The 20,545-nt window shown below is 32.6% G+C and overlaps 1 protein-coding gene and 1 long non-coding RNA gene across 8 annotated transcripts; one reads left to right on the forward strand and one right to left on the reverse strand.

The window, feature by feature from the left end:
* Nucleotides 1-13,615: 13,615 nt before the first annotated feature.
* Nucleotides 13,616-15,018, forward strand: LOC106438503. Of its 3 annotated transcripts, none has more exons than XR_001287408.3 (4): nucleotides 13,616-14,005; nucleotides 14,082-14,751; nucleotides 14,818-14,926; nucleotides 15,005-15,018. It is a non-coding gene; the product is annotated as an uncharacterized LOC106438503 (long non-coding RNA). The 3 variants fall into 3 exon arrangements; XR_007338170.1 differs by having other exon boundaries at nucleotides 14,818-14,887; XR_007338169.1 differs by lacking the exon at nucleotides 15,005-15,018 and having other exon boundaries at nucleotides 13,618-14,005; nucleotides 14,818-14,998.
* Nucleotides 15,019-15,020: 2 nt separating this feature from the next.
* LOC125606912 (glutathione S-transferase T3-like) lies at nucleotides 15,021-20,154 on the reverse strand. Of its 5 annotated transcripts, none has more exons than XM_048776016.1 (4): nucleotides 19,301-20,154; nucleotides 19,072-19,209; nucleotides 18,880-18,969; nucleotides 15,021-17,540 (listed from the first exon to the last, which is right to left on the reverse strand). In XM_048776016.1, exon 4 carries the CDS (start codon nucleotides 16,373-16,375, stop codon nucleotides 15,308-15,310), a length of 1,068 nt encoding a protein of 355 aa, XP_048631973.1. In that variant the 5' UTR covers nucleotides 16,376-17,540; nucleotides 18,880-18,969; nucleotides 19,072-19,209; nucleotides 19,301-20,154; the 3' UTR covers nucleotides 15,021-15,307. The 5 variants fall into 3 exon arrangements, with proteins under 5 accessions (XP_048631973.1, XP_048631977.1, XP_048631974.1 ...); XM_048776017.1 differs by having other exon boundaries at nucleotides 15,021-18,969; XM_048776018.1 differs by having other exon boundaries at nucleotides 19,072-20,154.
* Between the last annotated feature and the right edge of the window lie 391 nt (nucleotides 20,155-20,545).

A 20,545-nucleotide genomic window follows, 5' to 3' on the forward strand; every position in this document is an offset into this window, starting at 1 on the left:
GACAAAAAAACATTGGTAGCTACACGGAATATATGTGAACACATCCAGTATGAAGTATTGTGTGTCAAAAATTAAACCAACTATTCTTAATGCATGGTTATAGACACAAGTTTTCAAACTAATGTAAAACAATTCTTCATCATTTTATAGGAAAATAATCAAAATCTAACAGCAGAGTTTGTTCCACCAACATATAATCTAAGAGATGAGATTTTATTTGATGATCTAGAGTATGACAGTTGATCAAAAAAAAAAGATCTAGAGTATGACACCATTGATTCACTTTAGCAATCAACGTTTATGACATGGTTTTGTTTTTCACTTCTTCTTTGGTTTTGCTTAGTTAATGTTGTTTAATTAGCAATCAATTGGTTAATTAACAATGTTGTTTAATTAGCAATCAATTGGTTAATTAACAATGTTGTTTCGCGAGACGCCTCCTTATCAAAACGCCTACTACAGTTTTTTTCATGAATGCTCAAGTATAAGAGTTGTGTAAGAGAGTTGAAAAGAACTCATTTAGCTTCACTAAAGACTTATCAAAATCAATGCTACAAAGCTCCGTTTGTGCTTGCGTTCTTGAGTTAAAAGCCTTCTTTTGTTATCAGCATAAGTTTTTGTTGAGTTTGAATCTGATTGAGTTGTTATCTTTGTAATAAGTTGGCTCAAGTGTTTTATGTCTTCATCAAACCATCTCTCTTTTTAATTATTTGGATTGCAAAGAAAATCGTGAATCACTTTACCAAATTATACAAGTGACGTGTTATACAACTAACTTTTCTCTTAAACAACACCACTGTAACCAAATTTAATTTAAGAAAAATATCACTTCACAATACTGAAAACAAAACCAATCAACTTAAACAAGAAATATCACATTGTAATAAAGCAATTCATAGTTGTGTGTAATAAAAAGAGAAAACCAAATCAAAACAACACCAGAACTCGAATCGTCATCGCTTGAGTCGTCCGGAGCTCGAATCATGCATCATCGCCGGAACTCCTTATGTTTTATGGGGGAAAAGTCACAAGAATCGTTCTCTCTCTCTCTCTCTCTCTCTCTCTCTCTCTCAATGTTTTAGGCGAAAGCAGAAATGAGGACTTAGGGTTGCGGGTCATCAAAATCCCACGGATTAAGCCCATCCCGCTTTCGACCCGTCCCGCTTTTTACCCATCCCGCTTTTGACCTGTCCCGCTTTGAATCCGTCTTGCGAGGCCCGCAATTTTGCGGGCTTACCAAATGAAGGCCCAATCCCGTCCTGCAGCAGGTCTTTACGAATCAGGCCTGTGGTTCAAGTCCTTGATTACCATCCCTACCCGGAAGAAAGCCATTTAAAAATCCAAGACATGGTTGTGTTATACGATTTCAAATCGAATACTTTAATTACTTTCTTTATTCCAAATCGAAAGATGATTTTTGATACATTAAACAAGATAATAAATGCTATTGTTTCTTTTTACTCCAGTCAAGTTTTTGTCCCACTCGTTTACCATTTCTCGACAAGTAAATACCATCATCCTTGGCAATCCACATGTAGGATTCACCACATTTACGAGCAAACCCTCCTGTATATGCTCTAAAGCCTTGAACATACTCCATTTTAGGTCCTTTTCGTAATACACAATCCAATTTTGTCCTTATGAATATATCATCTCCGAACCTAAATTTGTATGCATGTCCATTGAATTTTACACGATGGACGCCTAGATCGTCGTCTTTAGATTTGCAGTGGACTTCGAGAGTGCTATGACTCTTAGCTAACTTGTTTTGAAAAGAAACAGTATTTTTACGACACTTGGCTTCGTGAAATCCAACAAACAAGGCAATAGTTAGAAGAAAAACAAAAGAAAAATTAATCATTTTTATCTTTTTTTTTGGTCAACCAATCATTTTTATCTAACTAGTTTTTCTTTTGGATGAAAATTGATTTGGAGGAATATGAATCTAAAGAGGATCGTAGTCTACTTATTTATATTTTGTGCATGGCTTTACATTTTGGAATTATTTTCTTCTATAATAACTATATATTTTTAATTCTATCATATCTCATTGGTTTTAATTCTTACTAGATTTTGATCCGCGCTTAAAAAGCGCGGGTTTATTTTTTGAATTTAATAATTTTTAATATAAATTTTTATAAATATAGTTTATAAGTTTGGTCATATTATTCGGAACCGAATAATCAATCCGTACCAAATTGAAAAAATGAAACCAAACTTGAACCAAAATTTATAAATAACCGAACATATTATATATATCTAGAACCAAGATAAATAGATACCTGAATTTTTAAAATATAAATTATATACCTACAAATATTAATTATATGTAATTTCTAAATAACCAAATATCTTAAATATGCTATTTATAAGCTGAATTATCCAATAAAAACAAATTACTCAAACATGTTTTTCAAATGTAAAAAAAAATATCTTAATAAGTCCTCAACATTCAGTCTAATTTTCCACTAAAAAGAACCAAAACACCAATAAGTGGTATCCACAGTCAAACCAGTAAACGTAGTCACCATATATAATCTAATTTCAATTTAATAAAAATCCATTATTTAAAATCCTTTAAAATCTAAAACTCATATTAACTCGTGAATCTATACCAGATGACATGGTAAAAATCTAAAATAACATGATAATATTTTTTCAAAATTTGATTAAATTTCTCATATAAATTTTACTAAGATATAAAATTGAATAAACTACATTTTTTATGTTATACATTCTAGTTTATAGGTTTTATAATGACTATATTAAGATTAAATTTTTGAGTTTTAGAAATAAAATTATTATTAAGTTGAGTATAGTTGAGTTACCTATAAATGTTAAAAATAAATAATATATTTTATTTAAACATAAAAATCATTCTAAAAATGCTATAATTTCCTGAGAAAATATTTATACAAAACCCTTTCTCCTAATAAACCTAGTTGTAAAATATTTTCATCACAAAAATAACCTAGGAAGGTTTTCAAAGAAAAAGCTATAATTTTGAAATATAATTAAGCTTGTTGTTGTACTGTGAAGTATTTCTCTAATCGTAATTGGAAGTTAATATGTTTTGACCGTCGAATGGTATCATGTTTTTAACTTTCTGTTAATCGTACTTGCATCATGTTTTTATGTTAGTTTGGGTCATAAAACATTTAATATGAATTAAAAGTATGATATTGTTCAGACTTTAATTACCAATAAATCCAAATGTTTTTATAGTAACTGCTTTTGTTAAAGAAAAATGATCATGGATTGTATGATTATTAAATCAGTTATAAAATAATCTGTTTTTCTTAATAGGTTTAGTGGCACAAAAGTAATATTCCAAGGAAAAATAGGAGTGAAATATATCAATGATTATGAATTAATAATATTGATGTATAAATCTTTGGTGTATTATAGTAAGTTGAGTATTAAATAAGAGCATTGGTTATTTTATAGTTAGAGAAATATAAGATAACTGATTAGTGTATAGTTAGAGAAATATAAGGTGAGGCCAAAAAATAGCTAAGTTTAATGAATAGGTCCAACGACCTTTTATAAGTAGATTTTTTGGGACTCCTTCCCTTTTAATAGTATAAATGTAGTGCATGATTTTGTAACTGAAAATCAAACCGGATCCCGCTTTAAGGAATCCCAGAGAACTATTGGACACATAAATCTTGTTTTTTTCTTTTTCATTTATCTATACTAACTTTTAAAACATTAAAGAACTGATCTAGGAAATTAGCTTGTACTCCCGTACTGTAAAAATCTATGCATTAATAATATACTAGACTCTCTCTCTCTCTCTCTCTCTCTCTCTCTCTCTCTCTCTCTCTCTCTCTCTCTCTCAATGTTTTAGGCGAAAGCAGAAATGAGGACTTAGGGTTGCCGGTCTTCAAAATCCCGCGGGTTAAGCCCATCCCGCTTTCGACCCGTCCCGCTTTTTACCCATCCCGCTTTTGACCTGTCCCGCTTTGAATCCGTCCTGCGAGGCCCGTAATTTTGCGGGCTTACCAAATGAAGGCCCAGTTTCGTTCCGCAGCAAGTCTTTACGAATCAGGCCTGTGGTTCAGGTCCTTGATTACTGTCCCTACCCGGAAGAAAGCCATTTAAAAATCCAAGACATGGTTGTATTATACGATTTCAAATCGAATACTTTAATTACTTTCTTTATTCCAAATCGAAAGATGATTTTTGATACATTAAACAAGATAATAAATGCTATTGTTTCTTTTTACTCCAGTCAAGTTTTTGTCCCACTCGTTTACCATTTCTCGACAAGTAAATACCATCATCCTTGGCAATCCACATGTAGGATTCACCACATTTACGAGCAAACCCTCCTGTATATGCTCTAAAGCCTTGAACATACTCCATTTTAGGTCCTTTTCGTAATACACAATCCCATTTTGTCCTTATGAATATATCATCTCCGAACCTAAATTTGTATGCATGTCCATTGAATTTTACACGATGGACGCCTAGATCGTCGTCTTTAGATTTGCAGTGGACTTCGAGAGTGCTATGACTCTTAGCTAACTTGTTTTGAAAAGAAACAGTATTTTTACGACACTTAGCTTCGTGAAATCCAACAAACAAGGCAATAGTTAGAAGAAAAACAAAAGAAAAATTAATCATTTTAATCTTCTTTTTTTTTGTCAACCAATCATTTTTATCTAACTAGTTTTTCTTTTGGATGAAAATTGATTTGGAGGAATATGAATCTAAAGAGGATCGTAGTCTACTTATTTATATTTTGTGCATGGCTTTACATTTTGGAATTATTTTCTTCTATAATAACTATATAGTTTTAATTCTATCATATCTCATTGGTTTTAATTCTTATGTAGTGCATGATTTTGTAACTGAAAATCAAACCGGATCCCGCTTTAAGGAATCCCAGAGAACTATTGGACACATAAATCTTGTTTTTTTTTCTTTTTCATTTATCTATACTAACTTTTAAAACATTAAAGAACTGATCCAGGAAATTAGCTTGTACTCCCGTACTGTAAAAATCTATGCATTAATAATATACTAGACTTTGATTCGGGCGCGCGGGTGTTTTCATTCATTTTGTTATTTTTAAAGATTTTTTAATTTGATTTATATTATAGATTGTATATACTTTATGCATTTACCATCAAAATATTTGTTTAATATGAACTTTCCAGCAACATAATTTTATACCAGAAACTTACGGTAATTTTATATATTGTCTTATAGAGTTTATGATTATAGTAGTTTATATAAATATTTGTATGGTTAGAATGCATTCGAATAGAAGTTATACAAAATATTCACTAAGTAACACATTTGTAATCAATTTTCTTTTCATAACAGCATTACATATAGTGATATTAATTCATTTTTTTCATCATCCGTATCTTAACAACATTACATATAGTGATATTAATTCTTTTTTTTTCTTTTTTTTTCATCATCAACATTACATAACAAATAGGAATATCGAAATATATATATTTTAAAGGAAATATAGTTTCTTTAAATATTTCCAAAACTTTTTTCGACTTTATGTGATATTATATAGAAAATAAATATTCTAGTTGTTCATTTATAAATTGTATGTAAAAGATCAAAGTCTTTTTGGTTAATGTGATAGCAAAAAGAAGGATATTGTTAAGCTAAGTTATAAGTAAAGTGGTTGATTTTGACAAATATTTTATGGAACTGATTAAGATTTCAAATATTTTCAATTGAATACTTACTAACATTCCGATTAAGATTTTCAATTGATTAAGATTTTGTGAATTGTTTGAGAAATTATTATTATGCAAATTTATAGATATTTTTAATTTATAAAGTTTGATAAAAAAATATAAAGAAGTTGTAAATCAAATTGAAATTTGGTTTAGAAAATTATTATGAAAAACATATGTAAACAAACTCAGTAATATTAGTTTTAACATACTTTAGTTCATTAAAGAAATTTCAGTTTATGTTATGTTATCTATGTTAGTTTTGATAATCTGAGAATACAGCTTGATTCAAAGAAAATATTGTTATTACGTTTAAATATATATTATGTTATGTAAGATTATGTTTCAAAAGGAATATATTTCTAATATTAAGATTATTTTTTGTAAACTTTCCTTTTTTATGAAATAAAATTATGTATAGGATATATTTTCGTTTTAAAAATTTATTTTTGTCTTTTAATAATTGTTTCTGTGAACTTTCCTTTTTAAGAAACTTAAATTATTTATGATACATTTTTTCTTTTTTAAAATTTATAGTTCATTAATTAATGTTTACTTTTATTATATATATTATTGGAAAGATGATAGAGAAAAGGAAAATTAAATGAAAATTAAATAAAATTTTAGTAATGGCAATTATATATTAGTTTATTTCGGGTATCTCAGTAATCAACCGTCGTAAGAATTAACGTGAGTGTGACACGTAGTAAACTGAATTCTCATTAATATTATAGGAATTACAATCAAACATAACTTTAAGTATATTTTTGTAGTTTGTTTTAAAAGTTATTTTTGATAAACTTGAATGATGAATAATTTAACATCATAAACAAATGTTTAGGTTTTATCTAGAAATTCATAATTGATAAGCTATGGTTGTGATAAAACTGAAAAATTAAAATCATTATAAATTATTAATCATCTAAACCAAAAATTTAACATGTATAACAAAAAAGTAATCATATTATAGATTATGTATAGTATAATTTTTATTAAATAAAATAATTATACACCAAAAATAATATCTCTTTTGAAAATACGGGTCAAAATCTAGTAGAGATGTTAAAATATTTTTTAACAGATTTTACATGTGGGTTTAGTATAGTGGATTATAAGTGGTGAGTAGTCTTTCTATGATCCATTTATTAAATAGATTTTTACTTCAAATTAACGGAGATTGTGTTAACCTGTTTAACTTAACATATTTTAACTATTAAATATATTTAAAAACATATTATCCAAAAAACGATTTCAATCTTTTCCCAAATTTTTTTTTCCAACTTTTTCAAAATTTTGTTTTTGTTATTCAATTGTTTCAACTTCAAAAAAAAAATTAACTTGAACTTTTTTTTCCCAAAATAACTCCTTAGGTATTATTTACAATTTTCTTTTAATTTTTTATTCAAATAGTTTTATATTATAAATAAATGATTTAAAAGAAAATCTTAACAAATTATATACCATTTTAAATTGGTCTAAACGGATCAAATGGTTATATAATATTTCCGGTAGCCCAATAACTCCATCTCTATTATTGAATTTTTCTATTTTATAATAACAAATAAAATAAAATAAAATACATAGGAAATGGTTTTAAGAAGCCTAGAGTTTGCCTCTTGAATCACCATGGACCCCAAAGATGGAGCCATAAATTTCCACAAGTATATGTATCATTAGCTTTGAAAAATCTGAAAGGTAAATTTAACTTCCTTGTTGTTCTCCATCTCTGATTTTGTTCAAGGCTAATAGCAACTGAATAGAGGACCTCACGAACATTTGGCGAACAAGTAAAATTATACAAACCAAGCCTGTTTGTCTCATGTGAAAAACAATATAACCTTCTATTCACAAACAAAATGTGTTCGTCGCATCTGAAAAACAAAAGCTATCCTGAAGTGATGAGTGGGTGGTTCGTAAGACAATCCTCGAGTTTGTAGTCTTGATGATGGGTTAACTATGGAACTTGTATATTTAGAAAATAGCACATGCTACAACCAATAATATGTAAAACACACAAATTCTACATTAGTGCAAACTAAATAATTGTAAAGTATTTACATAAATAAATTGATAAATAAAATGAAATACTGATACAGTAAATTTGGAAAGAAAACATGTGTGCAGAGTCGAGACATTCTTTTTTTTTTTTAATTTCGTAAACGTCCATAATGTGACATTTTGCTTCGCCCTATTCAGATATTCACGACCAAGAAGTACTGGATTTTTTTTTAGGATAGGTCCTGAAAGGAAAAAGAATGCTGGAATGCACTATCTTATCGATGGCTTCCCTTGCATTACCGGGACTGCAATGAAATTACCATCAATACACTTAACAAACAAAGTGTCCATGACCTTTAACAAAACCAACAACAAAACTGCAGAAAATGTATGGCTTGACTGGCTCAACTAATTAGTCGAGGAAGTTGCTTTAGCAACTCGACCACTCGGAAGAGGAACGAAGGTACTCAGCCCTGAGATGCTTGTGCCCATAAGAAATCGCGGAGCCAAGTTTCAATTCTCTCGTGTAGAGCTATTACCAATATATCAATCCTTCTGATGTTCACAGTTTTAGGTGTTGTACTCTCGTACACAAAAGCAAAAGCAAAAACTAAAATAAAAATAAGAAAGTATGTGAGGGACATTGAAAAACAGACTTAGAATATGTTTGATTTTTGGTGGGTAAAGAATGAAATCAGGGTGACTCTTTTACAGTATATATGGTCAACAAAGCCATAAATTAGAGATCTGAGAATTGATTCTCACATTAATCATTTTGACAAATATTAAAACTTATGTTATAAATAAATTATAACTGATTTATGTATGCTTAATTGTTCATAATAATGATATTAGTATCATAAATTAAAATAGGTATTCTCTTTATTTTGTCCACAAATTTCAGAGTATAGTTTGTAACAAAAGAATAATATTTTGACCCATTCACCCATTTTCTGAATCCTAAATCTAAAACTAGAGTCTGATCCAAATATATTCCTTATTCACTTTCTATTACAATGTGAAATATCTTACAAATATCATTTTAAGCTATCTAAATATCCTTTCTTTATTCAAACCAACTTTGATTTTGACATGTGGTTACCAAGTCCGATTACTATCTCTACTGCCACATATTATGTTCCTTCGTCTCGTATTCTCTCTGGCTCCTCTTCTTCTTGTTCTGGTGTAATTGGCTCGAAAGATCTGAAACGAATGGGATGAGCAAAACAAAAAGATCTCTCTGTGATGTTTTCGCCATGATTCTCGATTTGATTAGTCCCCCTACGGTTCTGCTGTACACAGTCACTTCACTTAGAATTTCAATCGAGTTGAATAAAATATTTTATTAAATTTGTTTCTCTTGACTTAACATGGATATATATATACACACAGGTCATCGAGTTACGGTAACACATTTCATCACACGGAAGTTGTAGAGTCGGGCTAATTCATGCTTATGATGATGGAAGCTGGGGATTACATGACTTATTTCAGTGTCAACGATCATAAACCTGAGGTGACATTGAGTATTGATTTGGATTGGGGAATTTTTTTTTAATTCTAAGAGCTAGAGTAGCCTCGCCACGAAAACCCAAGTCAAAGTGAATTTAATACTCGTTGGCTCTTATCGAATCACGACTTCGCTGTGATTAATTTCTATGCCAGCAAGGAGTTTTCTGGTAGCTTTGTGTCTGGGTAATGTTGTTGTTCAGGCTGACTTAGCGATAGGTTAATCTAGGTAATTTTGGATACAACATGATTTAAAGAAGACGATTGGTCAGAAACTAAAGGACTCTGATTAATTAGAAGCGCGTGCTCACTCCGAGAACTTACACAAGAACCATAATGTATGATTGGAACAGTAACGTTTGGAGTACGGCGAGTCAAGGAGCACATCTTCTTGTTGGAGGCAAAAAAGGAATGTTCTATGCAGGTCCACATCTCACGAATTGTTCAAAGGAAGGATCAATTTCTTCGAAATTGTTAGAAAAATAAATCACTGTGTCGAAGGGGCATGATGGATTCTCTGAGATTAATGGTTATATGTATCATTATCTTGATGGAGGGAGTTGGAGAGAAGATCCCACGTTGGAAATATGTAAATGATTTGAGTAATGTATAAGAGACTTGTGCTACTCCATTTACCGTCAATTGAATTTAAGTTAGAAACCCATGAAACATAACATGGTATCAGAGCCCAGATCCTAAATACCCTAAATCGCTAATTAATATAAGGTATAAATGTTGTATTAAATTCGCTTGACCGAGTATAATGTCCTAAGAAGTTATGAGTTTTTTGGTCGATAACAAGCCATCATCTCAAAGAATAGTATTAGAGATAAGACCATGATTAACCCGGAGTTCTTAGAGTGGGGTTCTTAGCGGAAGTTAAGAAACAGTTTTTTTAACTTTCGCTAAGAACCCATCTTAAGAACTCCGGGTTAGTCACGCTCTAAGTACTCATTTGGCAATGCACATGTTATCAGCCAAACTCTTTCTTCTACTAGCGTCTTGGTTGCTCGTGTGTTTTAGTAGTTAACTGTCCCTTGGGTCCGATGTTGTTTCTTCTTTTTTCTTATGTGTTTAGTTTTTTTTTCTTTTGGTCTTTTCTTCTACTAATGTCTTATGTAATTTTCGTCAAAATTTTAAAATTTTGATAATAAAGTTAGCATTTACACCCAAAAACTTATTTTTTCATTTATATATACTAAATTTAAAAATATTAAAGAACTGATCCACGAAATTAGCTTGTACTCTAGTACTGTAAAACTCTATACATTAATTATATAAATTATGACATCTTACTAATTTATAAAATTATTAATCAACATAATTTTACTATATATATATTTAAACCTATATTTTATAGAAAATAATTATTTTTAAGTTAATCTATTGATTAAAATATATACATTAAGTTTTTAATTATTTTTTAATATTATTTGATGTATATGATATATGTACCATATATTATATGTGTGTTTAAGAAGTAGTTTGATACAATATCATCAAAATGTTTTCAAGTGTTGAGAAAATTAAAGATGAATTTAATAAAAACCAATAACACAATCTTTTATATTTTGTTTACTTGTTTTTATCTATATAAACTATATATATATATATAGTTTAATATATTAATGGGGTGTATGTTTATAGAAGATTTTCTACAATTTGGTGTCTTTTATTCTATTGTATTGCATCATATTTTTATCCGACCCAATTTGAAACTGCTTAAAACTTATTAATACCTTGGGTGTAATTGGTAAACAAGTATGAAATTTGTGGAATTTAAAATAAATAGAATGGCAGGAAAGAAATACAGCAAAAAAATAGAATGAAATTCATTCCATTCATTCATGATCAAATTTGTTATGGAATGATTCTTTTAACTGGTAAAACAATAAGGAATTGATGGAATGAAAAAAATTAGAATGATAGGAATGAAATACAGCAAAAAATGGAATGATTGGAATGTGTGGAATGATAGGAATTATTATTTATGGAATTTAATGGAATGGAATCAGCATTCCACTTATTCTAAAATGTTTTTGATTTGGAATGATTTTTCAAATGATAATTAATTTTTTTTCTGGAATGGTATGAAATATTATGGAATGAAATAGAATACACATTCCATTTTTTATTTGGAACTGGTGAAATTTTTTTGGAATGCACATGAATTAAGCATTCAGGAAGTTTTAATTCCAAAAAAATGCATTCCAGTTGCAGCCGGAATGTAATTCATTCCATTCATTCATAACCAAAATTATTTTGGAATCATTTGTATTTATCTATTTTTTGTGTGGAATTGATGGAATAAGTATATTCCATTCCATTCATGTCAAATGGTGAATTTTTTTTTGGAATTAATGGAATAAGGCATTCCACATTATTTCATTTCAAAAATTGACAATCCAGTTGCTATTTTTTCTATCTATTTTTGGAATTGATGGAATGAGTATTTCATTCCATTCATGTCAAATGGTAAAAAATTTTATGGAATTAATGGAATAGACCATCCCACATCATTCCATTCTAAAAATCTACAATCCAGTTGCATAACTGGTAAAACAATAAGGAATTGATGGAATGAAAAAAATTAGAATGATAGGAATGGAATACAACAAAAAATGGAATGGAATTCATTCCATTCATTCATAACCAAAATTGTTTTGGAATCATTCCTCTTTGTATTTATCTATTTTTTTTTGTGGAATTGATGGAATGAGTATTCCATTCCATTCATGTCAAATGGTGAATTTTTTTTTGGAATAAGGCATTCCACATCATTTCATTTCAAAAATTGACAATCCAGTTGCTATTTTTTCTATCTATTTTTGGAATTGATGGAATGAGTATTCCATTCCATTCATGTCAAATGGTAAAATTATGGAATTAATGGAATAGACCATTCCACATCATTCCATTCCAAAAATCTACAATCCAGTTGCAGCCCTTGTGTTTGTTAATTTTATCAAATATAATTTATAATTTTCTGTTCAGACAAAATAACAGTCTTTGTGATAATATGGAAATCAGGAAATGAAAGTAATCTTTATTGATGTACTGATCAAATTGAAAAAGTACAACTTATTTAGACGAAGAACTATTATACTTTAGTCCAGTCAAATCTTTTTTCCTCAGGCTTACCATCTTCCGAAAAGTAAATACCATCTTCTTTGGCAATCCATAAGTGCAATTGATCACATTTACGAAAAGGTGCTGATGTGTATGCTCTAAACTTTAGAACATACTCCATATTAGGCCCATGTTGTATGAAACAATCCCAATATGTCCCAATAAATACATTATCTCCAAATCTAATACTGTACACAGGATCACCGTATTTTACGAAGTGCACTCCTAGATCGTCGTCTCCAGATTTGCAATGGACTTGGAGGATATCATTACTAGAAGCAAGGATGTTTTGAAATGCTAAAACTTGTTTAGGACATCCAGCTTCGCTCAATCCTGCAAACAAGGCAATACTTAACAGAAAAACAAAGAAAAAACTACTCATTTTTATATTTTCTGTTGTGAACAAAAAGTAGGAGGAACTGGTTGTTCTTGTTCTTATTCCATAGATCACAATACATATATATATATATATATATAGGAATATAAATTTAGGGTTTTAAACTTTCTAGAATATGGGTTTATGGGCATCTAACAATACTAAAAGTTTTTATTGGTTAAATGACAGAATGTCCATGTAGAATTAAAAAATCATCCAATCATAATACATTATTTCATAGTCACTTGCCATGTCACAAATAATATATTGGACCAACGTTTTATGCAAGAAACATGGGCTAATAAGAAGGTTTGGACCACTATAAAGCAAAGCCCAGCTCTTCCTCAGACTTAGGGCATGATTGGTTTTCCTACTACCACATGCAAAAGTTTTTGTGGTTATTAGCGGTTGTTGGCGTTTTGCAACAATCACTCATACCGTACTAAATCGCTTTAAACCGTTCTAAACTTCTTAAATTCAAAAGCTTGTTCTAGTTAGTGTTTACGATTACAGACGGTTGCGGAAATATAACTTTATTTTTCTTTTTTCTTAAACAATAGAACTACAAAAATAAAATTTTAAATTGAAATAATAGAAATATTAAAATATATCTATTGTATTCTAATTTATATTATAAATTTTAAAAATAAAAAGTTTCTATAATTTTCTATAATTTTTAAAATTTAAAATATATTTTTTTTAAATATAATATTTATATTTATTATAATATTATGATGTATAATTTTTTTATAATTATATAAAATATAAATATTGTTAATTAATTATTTAACTGCAGTTGTATTTGGTGGTTAACCAGACATAAATATCTCGCAAACGCACCAATTTCTAACCGCAATATCAATCGTACAAATCTCTTGAAATTGTTTAAAATTGCAACCACCCGCATCCGCAAACCGCTGCTGCGGTTACACTAGTCAGGCCCTAAATTGGTCGACAGCAAGGCCTCGTCCTTCACCTTCACCTGCCTCCTTAGTTTCAAACCCACCTGAAAATCTGACGTCTGTAACTCTTCCTGGTGATCGCTCCAACTCCCTCTGTTTCTCTCATTATATAAATCCCTTCTCCGTACAAAGCTCGAAGCACGTTCTTCAAGCTCCATGCAACCACATCAGGCAATTGGCAATGAGATCGGAAAAATCCAGCAGCAATTCTCCATTTGTCTGTTTTTCTGGCGACATCCCAGGGACGGATCTAAGTTCCCATTTAATCCACTTCTGGAAGGCTAGAAACACTGCAAAAACTGGTTCTTATTGAAGAGCGGGTATGAGATTTGATTTCTAAATCTTACCTGCCATCAGATTCTATATCAAAATTTCTCTTTTATGATCGTTGGACAGTGATGCAAGGGTTCAGCTCATCAAATCGTGGTCCAAGATACCAACCTCACCTCAAACCGGGAACCACTTATATCCTCATCAAAATCGTTGCTGATCACAGTTTAATGACAGACAGGTTCAGGTTCCACTTATATGAAGATTTTGAAGCCAACTTTGGGCTCAAGCGACATCTATAGTAAGTTTTATATCCTCTACAACTTATTCACTTACCTGTTGTGTAATCGAATAATGTAGATGTTGTTAGACACATGAAGCTAATCAATGGACAGTCTCTCATAGACTAACCCGTCCCTGATAAAGTGGGAATAAAAACTGTATCTTGGTTCATTTACAACCTAACGAGTATGTTGTTTGCAGTATATGTTAGTCACAACGATCAACACTAAACGAATTGGTGGTAATCATTAGTCCCTTTTGCATAACTACCTCCGTGCTTTGGTCTTTGATTTTTTTTGTTTTGCAAATCATGTGTGAATGTAAGATCGTGACACATAATGGTGAGACAGGAGAGATTTTAAGCTCCTGTAAAAAAAAAAAAAGAAAGAGATGTCCATGCACAGAAAGAAGAGAACAATATATAGAGGATTTAGTTCTTCCATTGGCAAGGAACTTCCAGAACGGAAATGGCCTATCCAGATATCACTTTAAGAGAGAGAAGCACAAGTTCTAAGTGAGTTCTTCTTTGCTAACACTTTCTCTATGTTGTTGGGTTTAGGTTGATTATAGTTTATTTCAGTGTTATGTTTCAGAGGATGAACAAGCAATAGACTATATCTCACCTCAGATTGATTAACCGAAGGCTAAGGGTGAGTCTGTATCTAGTGGAGGTGCTCTAATTTTTTCTGGTGGGTGTGATTACACATGAGAACCTTTCTTCTTTCTGAGTTTTTGAATATTTTCTCTTTCACACATATTGTATTCAGATGAGCGGTAAGAGCATGAGCATTGGTGAACCCCTCTTTGGGGTTCACCAACATTTTTTATTATTTTTTCGTGGGCCCATGAACAGTTATGAACTTGGATATGCTGTTTTCTGCATTAGTGAACCCGATGAAGGAGTTCATAGGAATAAAATAATAATATTAATTTTTTTAAAAAAAATTTAAAATATTCAGAAAAGATGAATAAAATATTAAAACATATTATTAAAATTATGAAAACATTTTATTCAATACATTAAAAGTACATTACATAAAAGAGAAATTTTTCTAACATACATAACTTATTTATTCATCTTCATCACCGAACTTTTGCCATATATTTTCCATCAAATCAGCTTTCAAACGAGCATGCTTCTCTGGATCTCGAACTTCTCTGCGCATGCCTAACATATCACCGACATGAATGCTTTCTCTCCTTGTCACCCTCGAAGTTCTGCTTGATTCTCCGGACTCGAACTCAGAAGTATCAATTTGAGCGTATCCGTGTCGTTCGTTCTCTACTATCATATTGTGCAATATGACACAAGTTCTCATGATCTTTCCTATCTTCTCCTTGTCCCATTGGAGAGCTGGGTTTTTAACAATTGCAAACCTCGATTGCAATACTCCAAAAGCCCGTTCGACATCTTTTCTGGCGGATTCTTGCTTTTCTGCAAATTTCTCGGCTTTAGGACCTTGAGGAAGTGGGATGGATTGGATAAATGTTGACCAGTTTGGATAAATTCCGTCAGTAAGATAGTAGGCCATACGATAAGTGTGGTTGTTGACCTTGAACTTAACTTTTGGTGCTCGACCATGTAAGATGTCATCAAAAACAGGGGACCGATCAAGAACATTGATATCGTTGAGGGTACCTGGTAAGCCGAAAAATGCGTGCCATATCCAAAGATCTTGTGATGCCACGGCTTCTAAGACAATTGTCGGCTTTCCTGAACCACGTGTGAACTGACCTTTCCAAGCCGTTGGGCAGTTTTTCCACTCCCAATGCATGCAGTCGATGCTGCCTATCATCCCCGGAAACCCCCGTACCTCTCCAACATCGAGTAAGCGTTGAAGATCCTCGGCTGTAGGTTTTCGTAGATACTCATTTCCAAACAATTCTATTATTGCATCCGTGAAATTTGCCAAACACAAACGTGATGTACTGTCACCGAGTCGGAGATATTCGTCATATGTATCTCCCGATTGACCATATGCCAGCATACGTATAGCTGCCGTACACTTTTGAAGTGCAGATAGCCCGTTCCTCCCGTGAGCATTTCGTCTTTGCTGAAAGTATGGAACTTCATTACTTATACGTTCGACAATGCGAAGGAACAATGGCTTGTTCATTCGAAAACGCCTCCTAAACATTTCCGGTGGGTATGTAGGATTTTCTTTGAAATAATCGTTCCATAGTTGATTGTGTCCTTGTTCCTTGTTCCCGATCTCTGTCGATATAAGCACGTCTTTTTGGCTTCTTACCTTGGACCTCAACTATTGAGTCGATGTAATTATCAACTACTTCGTCGACCATTTCTTCTATAGCTTCATCAACTTCATCACTTGATGAGGATGACATTGTTGATGTTTTCTTCCTAACATGACAAAAGGGGATTTGTAATTTAATATTTTATTTTAAGAATCCTATTTTATTTTAACTAAAAATCTTTCTAATTATCATAAACCATTTTTTTTAAGAATCCAATTTTTAACTTCAATCCTATTTTATTTTAACTAAAATTCTTTCTAATTTTCATAAACCATTTTTTTTTTAAGAATCCTATTTTTGTACTTCAATCATATTATATTTTAACTAAAAATCTTTATAATTTTCTACAACCATATTTTTTTAAGCATCCAATTTTTAACTTCAATCATATTATATTTTAACTAAAATTCTTTCTAATTTTCATAAACCATTTTTTTTAAAGAATCCAATTTTTTCTTCATCCATATTTTATTCTACAACCATATTTTCTTACCAATCTTGAAGGTAGTTGCTCTTGTTTGTTGTTGAAGGTAGTTGCTCTTGTATGTGTGTTTGTTGGTCACGGACTTCACTCCTTGGTTAGCCATGCGAACTGGTGATTGCTTCCATTGCCACAAGCCAGGTCATTGGCCTTTACGTTGTAGTTTGTTGTAGGTTTTTGTTGTTTGAATTTAGTTGTTGTAGTTTGTTGTATGTTGTACATCCGTGAGCAAGAGAAGAAATAGAAGATCACTTTGAAATAAACAAGACAAACAAGAGCAACACACAGAAGAGAAACAATAGCAAGAGAAGAAATAGAAGATCACTTTGATTAAAAAGCAGAGAGTAGAGACATCATTTAAATAGAGAGACATAGAGTTACAACATAGTACATCCGTGAATCAAGTTCAGTACATCCGTGAACCAAGTTCAGAGTTACAACAATAGCAAAATACATAGACATAGTACATGATTGACCTGCAGTGTAGAAAGAAACATAACCCGTGACCTGCAACAACCTAAACTTCCAACCCGTGACCTGCAACACTGTCACCTCCAACCCGTGACCTGCAGAAGAAAAGCTAACATAATCAGTAAAGCAAAGCAAGGAAATACACATCAACTACTCAAGCAAAGCAAGAAAATACACACAATAGACATCAAAGCATTTCAGAGATGAGTTTATTCTTGAGAGCCACTTCATTATCAGAAAGTGTGTCTATGTTTTTGGCTAGCAAACGATCAAGGATCTTTTGTCTGGAAATGGTATTTTTCTCAGCTAGGATGGTATGTATATGATCATAAGCTGCTTCATTTGGCTTCTTGCATTTAGCAGCTTTGCTAGCCTTAACACCAGGAGGCCTAACCTCTTCCTCCTCACGCACCGCCTCCGCACCACCTTCCTTCCTTTTCTCCTTCGGCTGAGAGTGTGACCTCCACTTCTGATCAAACCGGAGTTCCCTCCAGCAATGTTCAAGCGCAAACTTGAGATGGTAGTCATTGAAATAGATGTCATGCGCAGTCTTCATGACATCATTTTCACTTTGCCCACTCGATTGCTCCTTCAGAGCCGTTTCATGGGAACCCACAAACCTGCAGACCTCTGCATTCACCCTTCCCCACCTCTGCTTACATTGACCCCACTCTCGAGGAAGGGAGCCAATGAGCTGAGGACTAGAATTGAAATACGCCTCAATTCTCTTCCAAAAAGTCCCTAACTTCTGTTCATTACTAACTATCGGATCTTTGCTGGTGTTTAACCAAGCACTGATCAGTACAAGGTCTTCTTTGGTTGTCCACTTTCTCCTTTCCGGTGGTTTAACTAACCCGGGTGAGTTAACTGCAGCCTCAGCAGAGTCAACGTCTATTGGACTACTGCTCTGCGAAGCTAATAGGTTAACAAACCCGGGACCGTGAAGGGAAAAAGGTTCCATGTTTGAGGGTTTTGTGTTCTGGTTTTGGTTTGAGGGTTACCGGTTTTTGTTTTGGTTTTGTGTTAAGATGTATCTGTAAATTTTTAGGGTGGAGTTACTATGTTTTTAAACAAGTTTTTACGTGTGGAAAGAGATAAAATTTAACTAACAATACCAACCAAAATTCATTACAGAACTACTACATAGTAATGAGCAGTCAATAGACATCAAATCAGGCGAAAATACAGGGTATTTTCCGTTTCAAAAGAGAGAAAATTAAACTATCTCTACCAACCTAAGTACAATTCAACATTAATCACAGCAACCAACCAACCAACAATTAATATCTACTTGTACTTCTAGTTCTCGTACTAGTTTAGTTTATGTCTACTTCTAGTTCTACAAATAGTTATACTTTTGTTCTACTTCTACTCCTACGTCTACTTCAATCCACAGATAACAATTACCCTAGATATAGTTTAGCTGACTCTAACCTTTCATTGTCAATCGAAGCAGACCTTCTCGAGGGAATGGACCTGCACAGTGAGGTCATAGACAGCCTCATTGAGTGAATTAACCTGTTCCTGGACATGGCAAAAGTGTAGGAGATTTGTGTTAGTAACTGTAATACAAATACAAGGAACAAAAATTAAAAGCGATGAAAGAGCTCAAAATGTTTTACTAACCTCAAGTCTCTCAAACCGTTTACTAAGAGTGGACACCCCCAGCATCACCTCCTCAGCCTCTTCCACCCGTTTAGTTAGCCTCTCGAGCTCCTCCTGCACACCTATCACCCAAGGCTGACGATAATGGAGCCCATCAGCCTTGGTTTTAACATCAAGAATCATCAGATATACAACTTACAATATAGAACATAAAGATTGATGAGATTATGATAAACAGAGGAGACTTTACCTCGTAGTTTCTGCAGGTGAAGAACCGCTTCCCAGGAAGAGTGTCGTAGTCCTCCTCCCCGCGCACCTCGTTTATGAGTCTCCCACCACACGGACACCTTTTAGGAATACCGTACTCAGAATCCGCCACGAAACTTAACATGTTGATGTGTTCATGTTGCTTCTTTGAATGACTTCTATCTTCTTCCGGATCCATCTGTCAAATAAATCAATATTTTGTTAAATAATTACTCGTAAACCACTATCACGATCTGCAACCATAAACCTATCACTCCATTTAACCCATAAAACGAAACCAATCACTCAATTTATAAACCCATCACTCACCCATAAAACGAAACCGTAATTGGATTTCAAATCTCTGCAAAAATAACCCAAAAACAAAAAACAATCACGATCTACAACCCTTGATCGAAACCCATATGACGATTTAGATCCCTAACTCGAAACCCCCAAAAAATTTACAAAATCGAATAATTGCTTCCCACCCCAAAATCGACCCAATAAAGCTATAAACCTACAAGGAACTCACCTACGCTGGTGGAGAGAAGAGGACGTCGTCGATTACGTCGAGAAAAACGCCGGGAATCGTCGTCGCACGATAAGTCGCCTCTCACGGTGAAACCCTAGTTTTTCAGAGAAAGTGGAAAATGAGAAGAAACAAGACGTGGCCCGACTTTCCTCCTCGTCAACGCGGAACGCTTGACCAACCAGCGTACGCCGCGTGGCAACATCCGCCCCTTACGGGTTCATGCGCAAGGCCCGTTTCATCAAACTTATCGAATTTTTCTTTTTTTTTTAAACCAACGGGCCTAAGATTTCGAGCCCACGAACCTCTCTTAAACCGCTAATGCGGATGGTCTAAGAGATTTCATCACGGGAACACTGGACTTCAAGTACGAGGATATGACAACTTTAAACAAAACAGACAAAAGTGTCGAGGCAGAGAAGCGAAGCAGTATATGTTAAAGAAGATCCAGCTGAAGGAAAATTCAAGGATTGCATCACAAAGCAGTGGTGGTGGAGACCCGTCACATGTGTATGATGTACTCAAAGGTCCACGATCTACTTCATGGTAACAATCTCTCGCTAAGATAGATCTCTTAACCGGAGTGTAAGTAGCAATGTGGAATCTTTCTCTGGCAAAGAAGCTTTGGTTCATTTGTAGAGTCATCATGGTTTAGTTTATATGATATATCAAGTTTTGGGTGATGGTTTTCACAAAGTTTTTAACTTTTATTTATTT

This window comes from Brassica napus, chromosome A3 (assembly GCF_020379485.1).
Source record: "Brassica napus cultivar Da-Ae chromosome A3, Da-Ae, whole genome shotgun sequence".
NCBI lineage: Eukaryota > Viridiplantae > Streptophyta > Magnoliopsida > Brassicales > Brassicaceae > Brassica > Brassica napus.

Coding starts and splice junctions, on each gene's coding strand:
- LOC125606912 (XM_048776016.1), bottom strand. CDS start 16,375: ATGTTTAGGAGGCGTTTTCGAATGAACAAGCCATTGTTCCTTCGCATT.